At 38.7% G+C, this 22,127-nt stretch overlaps 1 protein-coding gene across 4 annotated transcripts in view; it reads right to left on the bottom strand.

Moving 5' to 3' along the window:
- The window catches only part of LOC150087077 (single-stranded DNA-binding protein 3-like), a 538,273-nt gene that overhangs the window by 433,731 nt on the left and 82,415 nt on the right, over nucleotides 1-22,127 (bottom strand). For all 4 annotated transcript variants that reach the window (XM_090371800.1, XM_090371798.1, XM_090371799.1 and 1 more), the window contains exon 5: nucleotides 15,100-15,141. In XM_090371800.1, coding sequence (XP_090227926.1) covers nucleotides 15,100-15,141 — 42 coding nt within the window. The remainder of the gene's footprint in view (nucleotides 1-15,099; nucleotides 15,142-22,127) is intronic.

Raw genomic sequence — 22,127 nt, forward strand, 5'->3', positions numbered from 1 at the left:
GTGTTCAACCGTGTCCGCCAATCCGTGCTGCATCGGTCACGCATGCATCGTGTCTCATGGTGGAACCTTTGAGCATCTGTTGTAACATCATGAAATGCATCCATCTCATACTCCATTGTTAATATTAAGTCAAATAAATGTTTGCCACTAATTATTGTCTTGTGTCATTTCTGAATCTCGTGCCTCTGCTACTACCCGTGACGTTTCCGGTTATGGGTTCCTATGCGATTCACATTCCTTTAGATGTTACCTACCTCCCCTAAACGTTTGTACCAATATTTTTGAGACACTCTGTATATATCTATAGTGTAATAACTGCATTGGAATATAGGTTTATGGTTATATTTTGTATTGGAAGTTTATTGAACTTGAATAGAAATCATGACTCAGACCAGAGCAGCAAAGCAAAAGGCTCAAACTAGTGGAAATGCTGTGGCTCGGGGGAGAACTGAGGGGAGCAGTTGTCCTCTGAATCACAGTCTATTGAAATGCACTGCCTCTTTGATGTTTGTGGAGCAATCAGGAATGGGACATGATATTGCCAAGGGGAATGTCTTTGGGTGTGCGTGATGTAAGGAGTGCGAGGAAATCAGGCGCCAATTCGGCATTGTTATGGGCTTATATGAGAGCTTGAAGGACAGGGTGGATGCCCTCGAAGGATTTAAATTGAGGGGGCTCATCAAGCTCTCAGCTGCCCACATCAATCCCAGAGCTTGCACTTAAACATCACACAACACAGCGACAACCCCCCAAGGCAGAATGCGCTGGTCCCAAAGGAACTAGTTAACTCTATTGTCAGGGGAAACAGGAAACATATTGTGCAAAAAGGATAGATGGAACAGGACCAGGGACAAAGGTTGATGACGTTGTAGGGCAGATATCATCCTTTAAGGGCACAAAGGGTGATATTGTTGTACACATTGGCACAAATGATATTAAGAGTAGGAGACCGGCAGAATTTCTCAACAAGTACAAGACAATACTGAAAAAAAGCCGTGAGTTAGAGTTGAATTTGAGAGTTTCTGCAATTCTGCCCTGGAGAGAGTGTGCAAGGCTGAAGGGGTAGAATTTTTCTCAGCCTGGTCTGTGCTTGTTAACAGGAGAGACTGCTTCTATAGGGATTGGATACACTTAAATAGAAAGGGTGCAAGAATTTTTGCTGATGCTATCAAGGCAGAGTTATGTGGGTCAGAAAACTGCTAGCTTGGGGGGATACAAGGACTAATAGATTAACAGTAGCCGCTGGCAGAGGTAAAAGTAATTCTTGCACTATTTCTATTGAAATGCAATTGAGCAGCAGCCTGGAAAGCAAGACAATGGGAATTTCCACAACTGCTGGAAGTCATATTGGAACAAGTAAATACATGGGCTTTGTTAGGGTAACTAAGAGTAGAAACAGGTGCATTTTTACTTGGATGTACACCAAGGCTAGGAGTATAGTTAATAAATTCAATGAGCTTGAAGTGCTAGTCAAGACATCAAAGGCAGATACTGTTGGGATATCAGAGACATGGTGTCACACAGACATAAGCAATGCAGAACTGGAATTTGGGGAGTACAATGTGTAAAGAAAGGATAGACATGACAGGAAGGGAGGAGGGGTTATGCTGTTAGTTAAGAAACACAAAATCTAAGGAAGTGCATCCAATTGATCTTGGTGGACAATGCAATGTTGAGTCTGTTTTGTGTGACATAAGCCTGGTAAAGGAAAAATGAGTAGGTGTGTGTCATAGGCCTAATGAATCTGAGGAGTATAATGAGCAATTGTGCAGAGAAATAGAGTGGGCCAGTAAATTAGAGTGTCTTATAATGGGGGATTTTAATTTCCCAGATATTGACTGGAATTTGTGGGTTGGACACTCACACACTAGCAAGAGTTTTGTCGATTTGTTGGATGATTGTTTTCTACAGTAGCATGTTCGGGAGGCAACTAGAGGGTTCTTGATCTGATTATCAGTAATGATTCTTCATGCATCAAGAATCTGAGATAAAGGAACCACTAGGTGGCAGGGATCACAGTGTGCTGAAATGGGATTTACTCAAAGAGGTAACGACCACAAAGGGTAGAGGGAAGGGTTTTTGCTTTCGTAAAGGTGACTACGGTGGTCTAAGACAGTATTTAAATTCTATACGGTGGAACCAACTGACGATGTTAGTAACAGCAAATTCAAAATGGGAAGCATTCAAAGAATTAATCTTGGAAGCTACTAGGTTTTTCAGACCAACAAAGAAATATTGTTAAAGATTTAGGCCTAAATGGATGTCAGATGAACTAATTAGACATGTTTGTTTGTTTGTTATTTGGTTTTTAGGAGCATTAGCAACTAAGGCCATATTGCTCCGGGATATGAAGTGGTCATTCCCTGACCTTTCTGCATCCTCCGTATTTGGTGGTGATGGGCTCGAACCCCGGTCTAATCAAGAAGCGTGTGCTACGCACTGCTGCTCCTTCCCACGTGGCTACGGAGGAGCCGGTAATTGGACATGTGACACAGAAGAAAAATGCATGGCATATTTATAAATTAACATGTGACACAGAAGCCAATGATAGATATAAGCTGGTCGGTAACCAAGTTACAAAGGAGGTGAGGCAGGCAAAGACAGATTACGAGAAATCTTTGGCAAAGGATGCAAAGAAAAACAGCAGAGAGTTCTTTACTTATGCAAACTTTAGAAGGAAGGGGATGAATCTGATTGGTCCACTTGATATTGATGGTTCAACTGTTGATAATCCTGCTCAGGTAGCTAACAAACTAAATGAATATTGAGCACCGACATTCACCCATTAGGAGTTATTCAGGAAGGGGTATGCCAGAGGTGTATTCAACTCTGGCAGTATGATAGATAATCTTGTAATAACTGAGAGTAAAGTGGATGAGAAATTGTTGAAGATAAACACAAGAAAGGCACCTGGGGTGGATGGAATCTATCCAGTTATATTAAAGGAGGCGGCAAAGTAAGTAAGCAAACCCTTAGCCATAATTCTGAGAGCTTCCTTGGACTCAGGGGAGGTACCCAGGAACTGGAGATGTGCAAATGTGACCACAATTCACAAAGGAGGATCAAAGGGAGAGACAGGTAATTACAGACCTGTCAGTTTAACTTCTGTTCCAGGGAAATTAATGGCGGTACTGGTTAAAGAAGCATTGCATGATCATCTAGACAAGATTTCAGTTATAGCTCGGACACAGCATGAGTTTGTTTAGGGGAAGTCGTGTCTGAATAATTTGATTGGATACTATGATGTAGTCACAAAGGAACTGGATGCAAAGGATAACTTTGATATCATATATTTAGATCTTAGAAAGGCTTTTGATACTGTTGCACATGGAAGACTGCTGCACAAATTGGAGCAGTGTGGCATTGGAGGCAAATTGCTGCTATGGATAAAGGGATGGTTCAGTCGGAGAAGACAGTGAGTGGTAATCAATGGACACTGCTCTTCGTGGATTAATGTTATTAGTGGAGTCCCTCAGGTTTCAGTGTTGGGTCCATTGTTGTTTTCTGTATTTATAAATGATATTGATGATGGTATATCAGGCTTAATGTCCAAGTTTGCAGACGATACGAAGGATGGCAGGGTTGTTAATGACACTACACTGCTCAACAGGATCTAGAAAATTTGAGCAGATGGGCTGAGAGGTGGCAAATGAAGTTTACCATTGACAAATGTAAAGTACTACATATGGGAAGCAGTAATCCCAGAGTAACATATCAACTCTGTAGTACTACACTGACAGTGGTAAAGAATGAAAAGGACCTGGGGTAATTGTGCATGCAGATATGAAGTTCTGTGAGCAGTGCAGATGGGCTGCAAGAGTAGCTCATGGTGTCTTGTCAATGATATATAGAGGAATTTTTCTAGCAGGGATAAGGAGGTGATTATTCCCTTGTATAAGGCAATGGTCAGACTACATCTTGAGTACTGTATAGAGGTCTGGAGGCCTCATTTTAAGAAGGATGTAGAGCTGCTGGAACAAGTACAGAGAAGGCCAACAAGATTAGTGAATAGAACAAAGGGTTGCTCTTACGAAAAAAGGCTTAAGTTTTGCAAATTACAGTGTCTGGAGATTAGGCACCTGTGAGGTGATCTAATTGAGGTGTTTAAAGCCTTGAATGGTTTGAGCATGCTGAATGCCAGTGGGATTCTTCCTCTTGCTCAGAGTAATCGCCTGAGAGGGCATATATTCAAATTGAGGAAAGAGTTAGTTAGTTAGTTAGTTAGTTAGTTGAGTTTTATTGGCGCATCAGCAACTTAGGCTATAATGCGCCAAAACTTTGTCAACAAAATTAGTAAAACATTCAGTGACCTAATGAATTAGGTCACTAAGTCAGAGTATAAAAACAATTGTAAACTGTAAAAGACAAATATCTGTAAACGAGTAACAATAGTAAACCTTAGAATAATAAGATTTTTTTTTTTTTTTTTTTTTTTTAAATACGAGTAAAAAGGTTTACTGTTTTTAGGAAACTAAAAATAGCAGACACATGGTCATTGTCGGATATTTGAGGAAAGACGGTTGTAGGATAGATGTGCGCAAGTTTGCCTTTAGCCAGCAGGGTGGTTGATTGCTGAAACAAACTTCTATCTGTCGTTGTAGAAGTTGATAGCTTAAATAGATTCAAGGCAGAACTTGGCAAACATTTGGAGTGAGTGGATGGGTGAAATAACGTTTTTTTTTTTTTTTTTTTTTTGGCTGATGCTATATAAGCTTGCTTTCTTGCATCATGTGCCTTTGCTAATGCTAAAGTGTGTGAGAAAAAGAACACAAACCATAAATGCTACAGTTAATTATACACTAACCCTAGTTTTAATTACTATTTAAATTTACATTAAACATCATTGCATACCCCCTGGTGTGTGAAAAAAAGACAAATGAGTGTGAGTGAAAAACAAAAAAAAAAAATAATAAATAATAACATATATATATATATATATATATATATATATATATATTTGTAAACTAATAAGAGGAGTTTACCTCAATATAGTACATAGAACACTTCTGTATGATACTCTCCAGAAATTAAAATGAAAAAATCGAATACTTACATTAGAGTAAAAAATAAAAATACTATATTGAGGTAAACTCCTCTTATTATTTTACAAATATTAATATCAACGTAGAAACATATTGAGTATTACAGCTCTGATTCACACTGTCTAATATATATATATATATATATATATATATATAAAAAATGGGGGGGGGGAGAGAATATATAAAATAAGAAAAAAAAAAAGAATGCAAGTATAATGAGAATGCAGATTATGAATTAAGTAAATGTGTCTCTCTCCCACCCCTTCACCTGGTGGTTTCCTGCTGCCAGCTAACATATCCCACCCCCAGAGCGGGATGGGCAGCTTGACCTTCTTACCGGATTCGACACTACATGGACATGACAACCATCACCGACAAAGACATACTGCAGCTTTGCTGCCGACATGCCACTGGTGATCTGAACTGGGTACTCTAACACGGTTCCCTTTAAAACCTCCCAAGGCAGGGGAGATCTCTCTGTCTCCTCCCCTCCTTGCCTCCCCCCATACTTTGTATGGTGGAGCTCATCTCCACTGACCTCTTTGGGGATGCCTACTCTATCGTCCCTATTCTTCTACCTGTTTCTTCCAGTCTTCAGTCTCCCCCTTCTCTCACTAAACCGACAGAGTACACCCCGTAACAATGCTGCAAAATTCTAATCAACGTCTAAATTCTACCAGTTTCCTGTAAATCTCTAAGACAACTAACACTTTTATCTAGTGTGTAGCTTCACGTGTCTAAATTTAATAACATCAAAATTTTGCCCGACTTATTAGGCCTTTTAACCCATCTCTCTAGCGTTCAATCCCAACCAGCGATTTCCTAACAGCAACCCCATTAAGCATTAAGGTCAAACACATAAATATATATATATATTTTTTTATTTATTTATTTTTTTTTAATGTCCTAGCCACTTAAATTACAGGAAACTAGGTGGCATGACCTGCCAGAGCGACTTGTGATATGGGACAGACCCGGCTAGCCTCCATTTGGGCAATGTCGGGCCCCACTAGTGTGGCCTGGCAGCCAATAAACTGGACAAACAATGGGAACAACACATCACACAGCACAGCACAGACATGGCCCACACACTTTCAAGTCTCTGGCTTGACAGTGTACTATCCTCGATACAGTGAACACAGGCAGAGATGGGAGAAATCCCAGGTGCCATCTGATACGAACATACCTTATACCTTGTCAGTGTAGTACCACACAGTTGATACGTTACTGTGGGATTACTGTTTCCCACATGTAGTACTTTACATTTGTCAATGTTAAACTTCAGTTGCCACCTCTCAGACCATCTGCTCAACTTTTCTAGATCCTGTTGCAGCAGCATACTGTCATTAACAACCCTGCCAACCTTCGTATCTTCTGCAAACTTGGACGTTAAGACTGATATACCATCATCAATATCATTAATAAATACATAAAACAACAATGGACCCAACACTGAACCCTGAGGGACTCCACCACTAATAACATTAGTCCATGAAGAGCAGGATACATTGATTACCACTCTGTCTTCTATCACTCAACCATCCCTTTATCCATAGCAGCAATTTGCCTCCAATGCCACACTGTTCCAATTTCTGTAGCAGCCTTCCACGTGCAACAGTATCAAAAGCCTTTCTAAGTTCCAAATATGTGATATCAAAATTATTCTTTGCATCCAGTTCCTTTGTGACCACATCATAGTATCCAAGCAAATTGGTCAGACAAGATTTCCCCTTAACAAACCCAAGCTGCATCTGAGCTATAATCGAAGTCTTGTCTAGATGATGATCCTGCAGTGCTTCTTTAACCAGTGCCTCCATTAATTTCCCTGGAACAGAGGTTAAACTAACAGGTCTGTAATTACTTGTGTTGCCCTTTTTCCTCCTTTGTGAATTGGGGTCACATTTACATATCTCCAGGGTGCCTCCGTAGCCAGGTGGGAAGGAGCAGCAGTGCTTAGCACACGTTTCTTGATTAGATCAGGGTTCGAACCCGTCACCACCAAATACGGAGGATGCAGAAAGGTCAGGGAATGACCACCGCATATCAAGGAGCAATATGGCCTTAGTTGCTAATGCTCCTAAAAACCAAACAAATAAACAACATATCTCCAGTCCATGGGTACCTCCCCCGAGTCCAAGGAAGCTCTCATAATTATGGTTAAGGGTTTGCTCACTTCCTTTGCTGCCTTCTTTAATATAACTGAATAGATTCTATCCACTCCAGGTGCCTTTCTTATGTTTATCTTCAACAATTTCTCCACTTTGCCCTCAGTAATTACAAAATCAACTAGCCCACAGCCAGAGTTTAATTCACCTCTGAGATTCTCCTCCCTGAATAACTCCTCATATGTGAATGTAGATGCAAAATACTCATTTTGTTTGTTAGCTACCTGAGCAGGATCATCAACAGTTCAGCCATTGATATCAAGTGGACCAATCTGATTCATTCCCTTCCTTCTAAAGTTTACATAAGTAAAGAACTCTGTGCTGTTTTTCTTTGCATCCTTTGCCAAAGATTTCTCGTATTCTGCCTTTGCCTGCCTAATCTCTTTTGTGACTTGGTTAGGACCAGCTTATATCTATCACAGTCTTCCGTGTCACCCATTAATTTATATGTATCCCATGCATTTCTCTTCTCTGCCACATCTCATTAGTTCATCTGACATCCATTTAGGCCTAAATCTTCAACAATATTTCTTAGTTGGTATGAAAAGCCTAGTAGTTTCCAAGATTGATTCTTTGACTGCTTCTCATTTTGAATTTGCTGTTGGTAACATCATCAGTTGGTCCAACTGATGGTAGTTACCTCTTTGAGTAAATCCTACTTCAGCACACTGTGATCACTGTTACCTAGTTGTTCCTTTATCTGCAGATTCTTAATGTATGAAGAATCACTATCAATAATCAGATCAAGAGTGCTACTCCTTCTAGTTGCCTCCCGAACATGCTGCTGTAGTAAACAATCATCCAATAAATCCACAGAAGCCTTGCTAGTGTGCGAGTGACCAGCCCACAAATTCCAGTCAATATCTGGCAAATTAAAATCCCCCATTATAAACACTCCGATTTACCGGCCCACTCTATATCCCTGTACAGTTGTTTATTATACCCATCAGAGTCATTAGGCCTGTAACACACTCCTACTCTCAATTTTGCTTTCCTAGTGTCACACCAAACTGAATCTTAACAGCACTGTCCACCCATGTCGACTGACTGTATTTACTTGGATTTTATGTGTTTTTTAATTAATAATATAACCCCTCCTCCCTTCTTATCCTGTCTATCCTTTTCCTTGGATTTTATGTGTTTTTTACCTAATAGTTTTTTTTAACTAATAGCATAACCCCTCCTCCCTTCTTATCCTGTCTATCCTTCCTGTACACATTTTACTTCCCAAATTCCATTTCTGTATTCTTTATATCTGTGTGACACCATGTCTCTGATATCCGAACAATATCTGCCTTTGATGTTTTGACCAACCCCCCAAATTCATCAAATTTATTTACCAAACTCCTAGCATTGGTGTACAAGCAAGTATACATGCACTTGTTCCTATTCTTAGCTACCCTAACACAGCCCATGTATTTATTTGTTCCGCAATGACTCCCAGCAGTCTCTGAAATCCCCTGAATCTTTTTTTTCCGACAGCTGCTCATTCCAATAGTAGCAGTGCAAGAATAACTTCTACCTCTGCCAGCAGTTACTGTTAATCTATTAGTCTGTGTATCCCCCCCCCAAGCTAGGAGTTTTCCGACCCACCCAGATATGTTGTTGTTATTTGGTTTTTAGGAGCATTAGCAACTAAGGCCATATTGCTCCGGGAATATGCGGTGGTCATTTCCTGACCTTTCCGCATCCTCCGTATTTGGTGGTGACGGGCTCGAACCCCGGTCTAATCAAGAAGCATGTGCTACGCACTGCTGCTCCTTCCCACCTGGCTACGGAGGCGCCTCCGACCCACCTAACACTGCCTCAACAGCATCAGCAAATATTCTTGCACCCTTTCTATTTAAGTGTATTCCATTCCTATAGAAACAGGCTCTCCTGTTAAGAAGCACAGACAAGGCTGAGAAAAATTCTACTCCTTGAGCCTTGCACAATCTCTCCAGGGCCAAACTGATCGACAAGGCTCTCATCATATACTCCCTCCTGTCTGGGCAGAACTGCAGACACTTTCAAATTCAACCTTAACTCATAGCTTTTTTTCAACATTGACCTGTACTTATTAAGTAATTCCACGGGTCTCCTACTCTTAATATCATTAGTGCCAACAAGTACAACAATATCATCTTTTGTGCCCTTAAAAGATGATATCTGGTCTACGTCATCAATCTTTGCCCCTGGCTGACATACCCTGGTCCTATTCCAACCATTCTTTTTGCACAATATGTTTCCCCTTTTTTCCTGACAATAGAGTGACTGACAACTACTATTACCCATGGGACCAGTGCATTCTGCCTTGGGGTTTGCTGCTGTGTTGCGTGATGTTCAAGTGCAAGCTCAGGAGTCGATTTCGGCAGCTGAGAGCTTGATGGGCCCCTCAATTTAAAATTTTTGGGGGCATCCACCATCCTTCAAGCTCTCATATAGGCCCATAACAATGCTGAGTTGGCTGAGCCCACGATGTAAGGAGTGCGATTTTCTCACACTCCTTACATCATGCACACAAAGACATTCCCCTTGGCAATATCATGTCATCTCCCTGATTGCTCCACAAACATCATACAAACAGTACATTTCAAAAGGCTGCGATTCAGAGGACAACTGCTCCCCTCAGTTCTCCCCTGAGCCACAGCACTCCTATTAGCTTGAGCCTTTTACTTTGCTGCTCTGGTTTCATGATTCAATTTGAAATAAAATTTCAATTTCAATACAAAATTATAACCCTAAACTTATATCTGAATGCAGTTATAACACTATACATACATACATACATACATATATATATATTTCAGTATCAAGTATTATCTCCGAGTTACCTTATATGACTTCCGTATCTCCTATCGAGTTATATGTATTTAATTAAGAATGCTACGTTTGTCTGGCTCACAATCTCTCAATTCATGGCAGACTGCAACCAAGACAAGACACACCACAGAGAAACATTTCCAAGCATGCTATCCAGGATAGGTCCGCAGAGTTGATGACTTGTATATGTGCCGGTGTAGACTGACTGCCATCGACACCTCCACCTGCAGTGGAGCACCATTCCTGTACACTGGACAAGAGTTGCCAGCTCCAACATAATGATGAATGGGTGCATATTTGATGGTCAGCCTGTGAACAGCTGCAGCCAGACTGCATTGTTGGGTAAAAACAGGCATGTGGCAGTTTTGTCATGGTTTGGGAGGTTTTGTTGACATCACTGGGGTCAATACAAACATCCCCCAAACAAAGTGCAGTATTCACCGGTCCACACCAATGCTTCACTCTGAGATGTCTTTCTATCCAGCTCATCACGGATACTTGATGACATCTCCCGTGGTCTCGTGGAGTTGATGCCACGTTGAATTCAAGCAGTTATAATGACGACAGGTGGCCCAACACGCTATTAGGTAAGTGGTAATAATACTTTGGCCCATGAGTATATGTTGAATTAGATGTTTCTGAGGCTTATGCTTGGATACATGGAATATAACCAGTGTTTGACTGGCTATATTCCAAAACAAGTGATTTAAGTTAAGTTGATCAGTTAGCCAAGCAATAAAATGTTATATGAATCTCCTTAAAAGCTAGGATATATGCTTGGTGATCATTTGATTATGACCACCCCCATCCATAATGGACTATAATGCATAGCTCACATAAAAAAAGCCAAACAGCTTCATACACTACAGCAGTAGTAATTTGCATCTGGTCGTGCAAGTCAAAGTAATAAAGTAGCAGCTATGGGATGTAGTAAAGATATGATGAAGTTACAAAAGGGCACCATTGTGGGAGCTCATGCATTGAGTGCTTCCAAATCAGAAACAGCGCATTTGCTGGTTGCTCATGGTCCACTATGGTTAAGGTGTACAAAGAATGGTGTCAAACAGGTCAAATCATCACCTGCAAAAGAAATATAAAGAATTATGCAAAGATGTTTGTGATAAGTGAAGGATGCAGCACATAGTATGGGCTCGACAGCAGATCACTGTATGACAGTTTACAATGCAATACAATATGGGAAATGCAAGAACAATATCCCAAATGACAATGCACGGCACACTCAGATGTATAAGGTTCCACAGCAGACAAACCACGAGACACCCTATTCTCGTGGATGATCATCTTCAACAGAGAATGCTGTGGTGTCAACAACAAGCTGGTTGGATGGAGGACTGGAAAGGAGTATGCCGGTCTAATGAGTCCAAATATCTGGTGCAACATACTGGCAGATGCCTTCATGTGTGGCGCACAAGCAACACAACTAGAGATACCATGCATGTTGTCCACTATCAAGGCAGGTGGCAGTGGTTGCTTAATATGGAGCATGTTTTGCTGGCAAGGACTAGGACCCCTGCATATGGACCAATGTTTCACTGGTGAGGTCTATCAGCAGATCTCAGGAGACTACATGCACCCTTTCATTTTACATTTTTTCCCAGATAGAAATGGGATCTTCCAAGACATTAAATGTGCCGTGTTATTGGGCCTGCAATGTGCACAAGCGGTTTGATGAACACAGTGAAGATATCACCCACCTTGATTGTCCCTCCAAATTTGCCTGACCTCATTCCAATTAAAACCATGTGGAATCTTTTGGAACAGGAAATGAGCTGTATGGACATGCAATCCCCTTTTATTCCACTGGAGAAAGCCTTGCAGGCATTATGATTATGGCTGCAGACTCCAATAGATGTCTTACATCTAGTGGAGTTAATACTTAGGCGAATATCAGCTGTTATCCATGCAATGTGGCCCAAAAAATGGAATTAGGTAGGTGGTCATAATTCAGTGATGACTGAGTGTATACAGAAATTAGGAGAGAATCTATCAAAAGGTAAGTTGCTAGTGATGACTTCAATCGTGCATCGTTCACTGCATTAAAAGAATATAAATTTTCCAAATTTCTCCAGTCAATAGAAGTGCACCAAAACTGGCGCACTTCCATTACTGGAGAAAGAAAAAGGCTAAATTTTTTTTTTTTTGCAAAATACTTTAATGTTTGGTTGCCTTTTCTTTAAAAGTGCACATGCGATGTTAAGACATCAATGTTTTGTGTACAAATAAAATCTTAGTATTAAATTATTTAACTAAGGTTTAGCTAAAACTAAATTTAGCTAATGTTAAATTATTTAGCTTTTGCTAAACATTTAACGTAAGAAGTAGCAGTTCTTTTCTTGAAAAGGTAATGGTAACGTATAATGAACTGTAACCTTATGTGCAAAAAAAAAAACCCACACTAAATTTCAGTTTTGAGAAATATAAAGAGGGGTCTATGTTTATGTTAAAAATGTGTTTCATATTATTTTTCAATTTTTTTGACAGACAGGAATACTGCTGATAAAGGTGTTTTAGGCCTTTTGTTTCGGAACCTGATAAACAGCTTGAATCTACGGCTAAATTTTAAAATTGAATTTGAGACATTTCTTATTCGAATTTGAAACCCAAATTTAAATAAGTGGTGCAGTTGACTACACTGAATTGCATATTTTCAAACTGAAGACATAATATGCCTGACTTGCATTAATCTGTCATTAACAAAAATTTATTGCATGTATTCAGTTGAGGTGATATTTTAATTAGGATCTGTTGATGCAAAGCCCTTTGACTTAGTAAGTCCAGGTTACTTGAGTTTAGAGATACGCTAGTGCACACAACATTACAACATGGCAGCAATATCCACACAGCATGCTCTACAGCATTCAATCAGCCTCTCGTGTCCAAATGCTGAAAGTGTCATATATTCCATCCATTTCTGGATGGACTATAGGTAAGTTGACACTTTCAAGATAGGCAGAGGAAATAAAATATTCACTCTTCTCTATATTTATTATGCTAAAAATTATACAATAATGGGACAGATCTTCAAATAACTATCACTGATGCAATGAATTTTTCAGAGAAAATGGTTTGTTTTGCAAATACTACACAATTCCAACAGGTATATATCCGCTGCCACATTATTCAAAACAGCCATTTATGTCATTTTTCTTTGTTGGTTTCTTCACACTTTATGGTGACAACTTGTTTTCCAGGCTTCAAAGTGGACAGCAATGCCACACTCTCCATCATGCATGATATTAAAGCTGTAGTGGTGCAAGCTATGAAATGCAACCCTACTTCCTTTTTTCTGACTTCAAAATACTCATTCACTTAAAAATACTCAACCTATCTGAGATGGGTTGAGTCCATCTCAGATGGGTTGAGTCCATCCTTGACCAGTAGCTTCCATCTCTGTCTTTCTTTCACATATTCCTTAGTTCTTGAATACTGGCATTTTAGTTTAAAACCAGACACAGGTTTTAAACTAATTACAGGGAAAATATGGATATAATTCAGTATGTGTTTCACTTATGATCACTAGCTTTAGTTTTAGTTTGCCCCAACAAGATATAATAGTAATGAATTATCCAGTTTTTTTTCACTGAAATTGCCATTCTCATGGTATTAACTTTACTTAAAAGACCTTGTCACTGTTGAAAAATATATCAGGGTTGTTGTTGTTGTTATTATTTGGTTTTTAGGAGCATTAGCAACTAAAGTCATATTGCTCCGGGGATATGCGGTGGTCATTCCCTGACCTTTCCGCACCCTCCGTATTTGGTGGCTCACAGGCTCAAACCCCAGTCTAATTAAGAAGCATGTGCTACACACTGCTGCTCCTGCCCACCTGGCTACGGAGGTGCCCATATATATCAGGGAAGATAGAAATACATCAGTTAATTTGAGGATTTATTTATTTTAGTGTGAGTTTTTATATATATATATATATATATATATATATATATATATATATATATATACAGGGTGATTCACTACCGGTGCGACAAACTTGCAGGAGGTGTAGGGGGCACAAAGACGAATCGGAATCATGTGGCATTGCAGGGTCCGAAATGCCTTCGTCATGCGGTAGAGGACGTTGAACGGGAGGTCGCGTGAACAGCGATCCCGCTGGAAGTCAGCATTTGCGAACTGTTTCTGTTGAAGAAACCAAGTAACAAAAGTCCTCCGGAGTGGATAATCCGCAGGCTCCAATGATTGGACACGTTGCAGATGGTATGAACTCATTTGGTTTGTTGACAGTATCCTCCACACAGTGGATTGGGAAATACCCAATCGTTGGCCTATCGCTCGAGTACTCTTACTTGGATTGCCTTCTGCAAGACGTAGGACATTCTCCTCATTGTCTGGCATCCTCCTCGTTCGCTCTCGATTCATGGTACCTCTCGTGAAACAACCAGTCTCATGTATCCTTCTGTGCACACGTGTGAAAATCGTATGATGAGGAGCACGCCTGTGCGGGAAACGTTCCTGGTACAAGCACAGAGCGGCGCGCCCGTTACAGTCTGCAGCTCCATACGCGAGGCGCATGTCGGCCAGTTCAACGTTTGAATACTCGTCCATCCTACTGCCTCAGGAACCGGTTCGCAAATGCTGAATTCCAGCGGGATCGCTGTTCACGCGACCTCCCGTTCAACGTCCTCTACTGCATGACGAAGGCATTTCGGACACTGCAATGTCGTGATTCCGATTCGTCTTTGTGCCCCCTACACCTCCTGCAAGTTTGTCGCACTGGTAGTGAATCACCCTGTATATATATATATAAACTATACTGATCATGATTAACTATATTGTGCATTTTGTTCTGTATCAGCAAACCTGATTGAAATTTGTACTAATCTCAAGCCTCTCATAATACCATAAAAAGAAAAAAGTCTGTTTTAAACATTTTATGCTAATTCACATAAATTGGCATGTATTTCTTCAGGACATGTTCATATGTATTACAATCTCTTCAGTTTACCTGTATATGTAAGGAAAACTTTCACAACCTCCTCTAACAACAACAACAACACAAAAAAACCACCACAGCAGTCTAAAATTGAAAACACAGGCTATAATTACATACTTACATGTGCAATGCCATTTACAGCATAACCTGAGTTTACGAAGCCCTATAATGATATCGAAAACATTGATTTATTCTCTTTAATAACAAAGAATACCAAATATTGAAAAGAATATCGAATATTCTCCTTAGTAACAAAATTTATTTTCTTGAAAAATCAAATAATTGTTTAAAAAATTACTTATCTAAATACTGTATACAGTCAGTCCTCGTATAGCACAATAGTTGTGTTCCTAGAAACCCTCATGCAATGCAAAATCATGTAATATAAACAACAGGCCCTATGGGAAAAATAGGATTAGGTGCCGACCACCCAAGATTGAACACACATTTGTAACCAAAACATTACCAAACACAATAAATAATCGTAATAAAATACTTACGTGTTTTATTACGGTAAGTACAAAGGGTACTAGGAAAGTTTTGCAATATGACGCAACAATGAATCACAGGAAGCTGCTTGTTGCTGCATGTTGAGACATGTTCATAGGTGCATAGTAGCCGCCGCGCCAAGTCGATGGGCTCAGTTATTCATTAGTAGTGAGAGTGTAAAGTGCTTGCGATGGCATCGTGGTCACGAAATGAGATAAGGACAGTTTTGCGGTATAATTTCGTGCATGGTTTAACCATAGACCAGTGCTTAGAAGAAATGACTGTTGCACTAGATGATGATTGTCCACATCGTACAACGATATTCTGGTGGTATAGAGAATTCCAAAGGGGAAATTTCACTCTGGAGGATTCTGAGAGGCCGGGAAGGCCACGAACGTCAGTTACGGAGGAAAACGTTACTGCTGTGAGGAAAATGCTTGACGAAAACAGGCGAGTGACCTACCAACAGATAGAGGATACTTTGGGCCTAAATGCACCAGCAATTCGTTCGATTCTGCAAGATCATTTGCACGTGAAGAAACTTTGTTCTCTCTGGGTGCCGCATCAACTGACTGAAGAGCAGATGACACGACGTGTGACTTGGTGCCGGGAGATGCTAAAAAAGTTTGATAAGGGACAATCTCGGTATGTGAACAACATCGTGACAGGTGACGAGACTTGGCTGTACTATTACGATCTGCCGACCAAGGCTCAAAACAAAGTTTGGGTCTTTGATGATGACGACACACCCGTAATTGTCAGAAAATCCCGATCTGTAAAGAAGAAAATGATAGCTGTAATTTTCAAATCGAGTGGAATTGTGGAACGTGTTGTTTTGGACACGCAGAAGACAGTCACAGCTAAGTGGTATACTGAACAATGCCTGCCTAAAGTCATTGGATCTATGAAGAACCTGCGGCCAAAGTCAAGAATGGACACCTGGTACCTCCATCACGATAATCCTACAGCTCACCGCGCCAAAGCCTGCACCGAATATTTGACCACGACAGGACTGAAACTTCTCGAGCACCCTCCCTACAGTTCAGACCTTGCTCCCTGCGACTTTGCACTGTTCCCGCATGTGAAAATGAAGCTAAAAGGGAGGCAGTTTTCCAGTGATGAGGACCTTCTACGGGCTTGGGACAACGAGTGCGCTTTACTCCCTAGTGAAACTTGGCAGAACTGGTTTAAAGATTGGTTTCGGAGGATGGAGAGGTGTATTGAATGTAGAGGAAATTACTTTGAAAAAATTAAATAAACAAAGCTGTATTGCAAAACTTTCCTAGTACCCTTTGTATTTTATTACGATTATTTACTATTATACGTAATAAAATACATAATACGTAAGCATTTTAATTACTTAAGTATTTTAAGTAATACATAAAAATACGCATTTTATTACGACTATTACGTAATAAAATATTGCTAATGCTTTTGCTTCTACCGTAAGCAAACTTGTTTTTTGTTTGATTTTCTATCCAAACGGATGACAGCCGTCCCATCTCTTCCAATTCTTTATGTCTTAATCTAATGAATTTAAATTACACTTTGAGTTGTTCCTGCTATGAAAGTTTTTTTTTTTTTTATTTTCTCTGCATTCTTTGTAATTCTCGGCGTTGCCTCATTTAGGTCTGTAGCACGTGCAATATCACATGGTCTTTCATTTCGCTCAAAGCGTTTCGCAATTTCATATTTTTTCTCTATCAACAGAGGCGGACTGGCCATAAGCCTTACCGGGGAAACCCCGGTGGGCCGGAGGGATTTTGGCCATAAACCATAGTATGAGGCCACTATAAATTTTCCCGGGTAAGAATTTTTGACCCAGTCTGCCTCTGTTTATCAATATTGCTTTTCTTTTTCTCTCTGAATCTGCAGTGTCTTCACCAGGACGCTTCCTTTTCACACCTTTTAAGTATTTTACTCATTTTTAGGGAATAAAGCTCAATTACAAAACGAGGAGGTACGCTTGATACACATAAACAAAGCTGCGTGGGTGTAGCAACTGAATAAACAACACTGTAAAGGCAGAGATACAATATTAACACCTCACATTTTACTAAAGCACATTTCTGGGGGTTACTACCATAAAACAATAAAAGCAATTTCCAGTTGCCTTTCTGCTAATGGAATCTGTTATAAACTGGTAGTAAACTCTATCTAATTGCATTTGCGATTATACCGATAGCTGGAATTGTGTTGGTTTTTACGTTATTATGGTGAAATGTTTCCCCTTCACTGATATAAAACACATAAATACATTTTCAGAATCTTCTCTTCAGAATTCTTCTAGCCCGAAAAATTTATATTTATACAGGCATACCTCGAATAACGAATAGGATGCGTTCCACGAAATTACTTCGTTAAGCGAAACTTCGTTTTCAGAGGTAAAAATACTATGGCCAGAATAGGAATACGTTCCTACGTAAAGAAAATGAAAAGCTTTTTTTTCAAACAAAGAAAAGTTTTATTAAATAAAACAGTCAACTTACATACAAAGTGAAATCACATTTTAAATGAGTCTAAAGTTGATTGTTTATGCTCTTTTTCTCTTTCATTTAACAATTGCCTATACGGAGTTATTGCATTTAACACTGATCGCTTAACAAAAACACTTCTTCCTAAATCAGGATCATTTTCACTAAAAAAAATTTAAAATGCTTTCAATGTCATTTAAGCACCTTTTTAAATCTTTGGTTGTTAACACTTTTTCGGCAGGAACTTCTTTAACTTCGTCTTCATTATCTTCGTCTTCGTTGCTAACAATGTTTTCTAAATCTTCCACTGAAAAACCATCATCTTCTGCATTCAATAAATTTCTAACATCCTCTTCATCGACATTTTCGAAACCTATTGATTGAGCCATCTGGATAACTTCATTTCTAATTTCTTGGATGTTATTTTCTTCTTCTAGTACAATTTCTGGCCATATTTTGCGCCAAACTCCATTTAAGCATTTCTTAGTGACTTCTTTCCAAGAACTATCAATGTTTTCAATTGCGTTTTTAATGGTGTAGTTTTTCCAAAAAGTTTTAACTGTCATTTCCTCTTTATCCTCCAGTTCAGTTAAACTGCTTAATGTTCGACGCAGATAATAAGCTTTAAATGATGCTATTACTCCCTGATCCAATGGTTGAATCAGGGAAGTTGTGTTTGCTGGAAGAAACACAACTTTGACAGGAATGCGTGTGTCCACGTGTTAAGATCAGTAGGATGTCCCGGAGCATTGCCTAACAACAAAAGAGCTTTTTCTTCAAATTTGTTTTTTTTTGACAATACCGTTTTACTTCAGGACAAAAGTGGTTAACAAACCGATCAGTAAATAACTCCTTGGTAACCCATGCTTTTCTATTTGCTTTCCATATTACAGGTAAATTCATTTTTATGTTACCTTTTAATGCCCTCGGATTTTCTGAATGGTAAACTAATAACAATTTTAATTTATAATCGCCAGAGGCATTTGATCCAAAGAGTAACGTTAAACGATCTTTGGCTGCTTTGAACCCAGCAGCTGATTCAATAAATTTCTAACATCCTCCTTCAATAGAAATGAAGCTTTTTGTTGGTAGCTGTTTCCAGAACAAACCGCTTTCGTCAACATTGAACACCAAATTTGGAAAATTTTCACGTTCAATTATTTCCTTTAGTTTTCTGGAAACTTATTTGCAGCTTCTCCTGTTAATTTTACACTATGAATCCTGGCCCGTTTTTTAAATTTCTCGAACCAACCACGAGAAGCCCAAAGGTTTCCATAATTTCTTCAGTTTGTTTAGATTTCAGGTGATTAAACTGGAATATTTTTTTATGTTAAATGGGGCTTGAAATTGCCGACTTCGTTATATCGAAGCTTTGTTATCAGAGGTAACGTTAACCGAGGTATGCCTGTATTCCTATCGTGTTGCGTTCGGTTGGGGTGATTCCGCGTTCGACTGCCATTTCTTGTAAACACAAAGGCGAATCATGCATAAGCGAATTCGGTTCATGTTATATAATATATCGTTCCCCTATTTATAAATCGTGTATGATCAAATTCGTGTAGTGTAAACACGTGTTATACAAGGACTGACTGTATTAATTTTACATGAAACAGCTATACAGTAAAACCCTAATAACTTGGACTTCACTGATTCAGACCCTCTATAGTTCAGACTGCCTTCTATTTTATTTACACAGAATGGAGATTTTTCTAAAATGAGAATTTCATGATACAATTCCTAACTTTTTACTGAACAGTTTCAAGACTACTTTGTAAAAGCAGAAAATCATTTCAAATGGAAAACTTAAATGCAAATGAAAGCATTAAGACATTGATACTGTTAGATAACATACTTACATATCCTTTCATTCTGAAATTTTATCAAGCAATGACGGCACTATTTTTTTTACTTTCCAATAGCACAGCAATCATAATACCTATGGATCAAGGAGTCACGCTCTTCTGTAAGTGTATTAAATGTAAATGTACCAAAGGAAACAACTGGAAGTGTCTAGTTTTTTTTCGATTTTTTTTTTTTTTTTTTTTTTAATATTACAATTCTAGGAGTGATCAGAACACAAGGCAAAAGGACCAACCAAAAATGCTCTGCACAACAATCATGAAAAGGATATTGGGGAAATAAGAATGTGGACAGAAGATGAAACTGCTTTCATATGGTGAGAGAAAAAGAAATAGAAAAAGCATTTCAAGGAAGAAAAAAATCTATGGTGAAAGGGAAGAGCAGAGAATGCTAAATTACACAAAGCTAGAAGCTGCCTGATTCTCTTATATAACATCATAATTCTCTTATATAATAAGAGAATTATTATAATATCCTTGATGTTATGATGAAGACCATCAGAAATATTTCACCTCAATTTTTCATAGATCTTATTGCTTCTGTAATGTACACATCGTTTTAAATGTTAAGAAACAGAAAAATTTATATTTACTATATTAATTGCTAGATTTATATATATATATAATATACACAATAATAAAATATTATTATACAGTCGATTCCTGTTATTTGGGACACATCGGGACTAGTGCATTTTGGCCCGATTAAGCGGCTGCCCCAATTATCCGAAGTTTCACATAAATAGTTAAAAATACAATGTACCCCCTCCCTTTACAATCAGTTCACTGTACAATCAAATCACGTTACGACGAACTCACCATAGTAAAGTACCGTTCGCTATTGTAATCATGTTTGTGAATTGAATTTTAATTCTAATAAACAGCGATTCTAATTAGCAAAAATAGGAGGAATATTATCCACAGGCTATAAAAGTAAAGATATATTAAGCACAAATTTACCCTTTATTAATTTACCAATTAAAAAATTAAATGATACGTGAAATTCAGAAGAATATATGCAAAAATCAGAATAATTAATACGCACTGTAATATGTACATACTAACTAAACTAGTTGACATTTCTGTTCACTGACATTTGTGGGTGGGGGTTAAAATTTAAAACAGTAAAAAGATAAGCAATCAATAACAAAAAACACGGCACACACAAATTGCAAGTAACACAATACGCACAAGTGAGAACAGAGTAACGAGTTACAAAGTTTTAAAAATAGGAATGAAGAGAAGATTCTGAAAATTGTTTTCTTTATATGTTTGAAGATTCCACGGAAGTGTAAACAAATTTTACCATAATAACCCACAGAATTTCAGCTGTTGGAATTATTGCAAATTCAATAAGATCGAGTTTACTATCCATTTATGATAGATTGCACTAACAGAAAAGCCCAATAAACAGGCGACTGCTAATTGTTTTTATTGTTTTATGGTTGTGACCTCCAGAAATCCGACCGAACTACGTGGTACGGTCGGAGACAATCGTAGGGTAATCTCCAGTGCTGCGGTCTCCTGCCCCGCTTAAACGGAATTTTGTCCCAATTAAGCAAAGTAAACCCTGGCTATTTTCTCGATTGGGTTGTTTTTTTAAGATTTGTCCCAAATAAATGGCTGCCCCGATTAACTGGTGGCCCAAATAACCGGAATCCACTTTATTTTATTATTAATTATCTTTCTATACATTAAAATAATTTTCCTCCTTGTGATATTTATTCAGACAATGGGAGAAGAGAGACGCAGGTTTTGTGGTAATATGTAAACAGAAGCTTGTTTTACTGTGGTAAAACAAGTTTCTGATTAAGCGTGTTCATGATAGATAGACCTCGTGCACACGCTTTGTTTATCTAACATGACCACGCAGTACCATTCTTGATTTCCATATGTAACGTATTTAGTATTCATAGCTAAGGAAGAGACAGTGTCGAAAGCTTCTGTACTTTATTTTATCAAAAGAAATGAATGCAGTGAGCAGGGGGCAAAGCCCCCTAGCATTATATTAAATTATTAATTTAATTATAATTAATAATAAAACATTTATAAAATAAAAACAGATTTATATTAAGTGCTTTTGACCTAATTCCAAGACTTATACTGTTGCACATGGAAGACTACTGTAAAAATTGTAGCAGTATGGCATTAAGGGCAAGTTGCTACAATGGATAAAAGGATGGGTGAGTGGGAGAAGACAGATAGTGGTAATCAATGGACACTGCTCTTCATGGACTAATGTTATTAGTGGAGTCCTCTAGGGTTCGGTGTTGGGCCCATTATTCTTTTCTGTATTTATCACTGATACTGATGAATGTATATTAGGG

This window comes from Mastigoproctus giganteus, chromosome 4 (genome assembly GCF_048544385.1).
Source record: "Mastigoproctus giganteus isolate SK-2022 chromosome 4, ASM4854438v1, whole genome shotgun sequence".
In the NCBI taxonomy this organism is placed as follows: Eukaryota; Metazoa; Arthropoda; class Arachnida; order Uropygi; family Thelyphonidae; genus Mastigoproctus; species Mastigoproctus giganteus.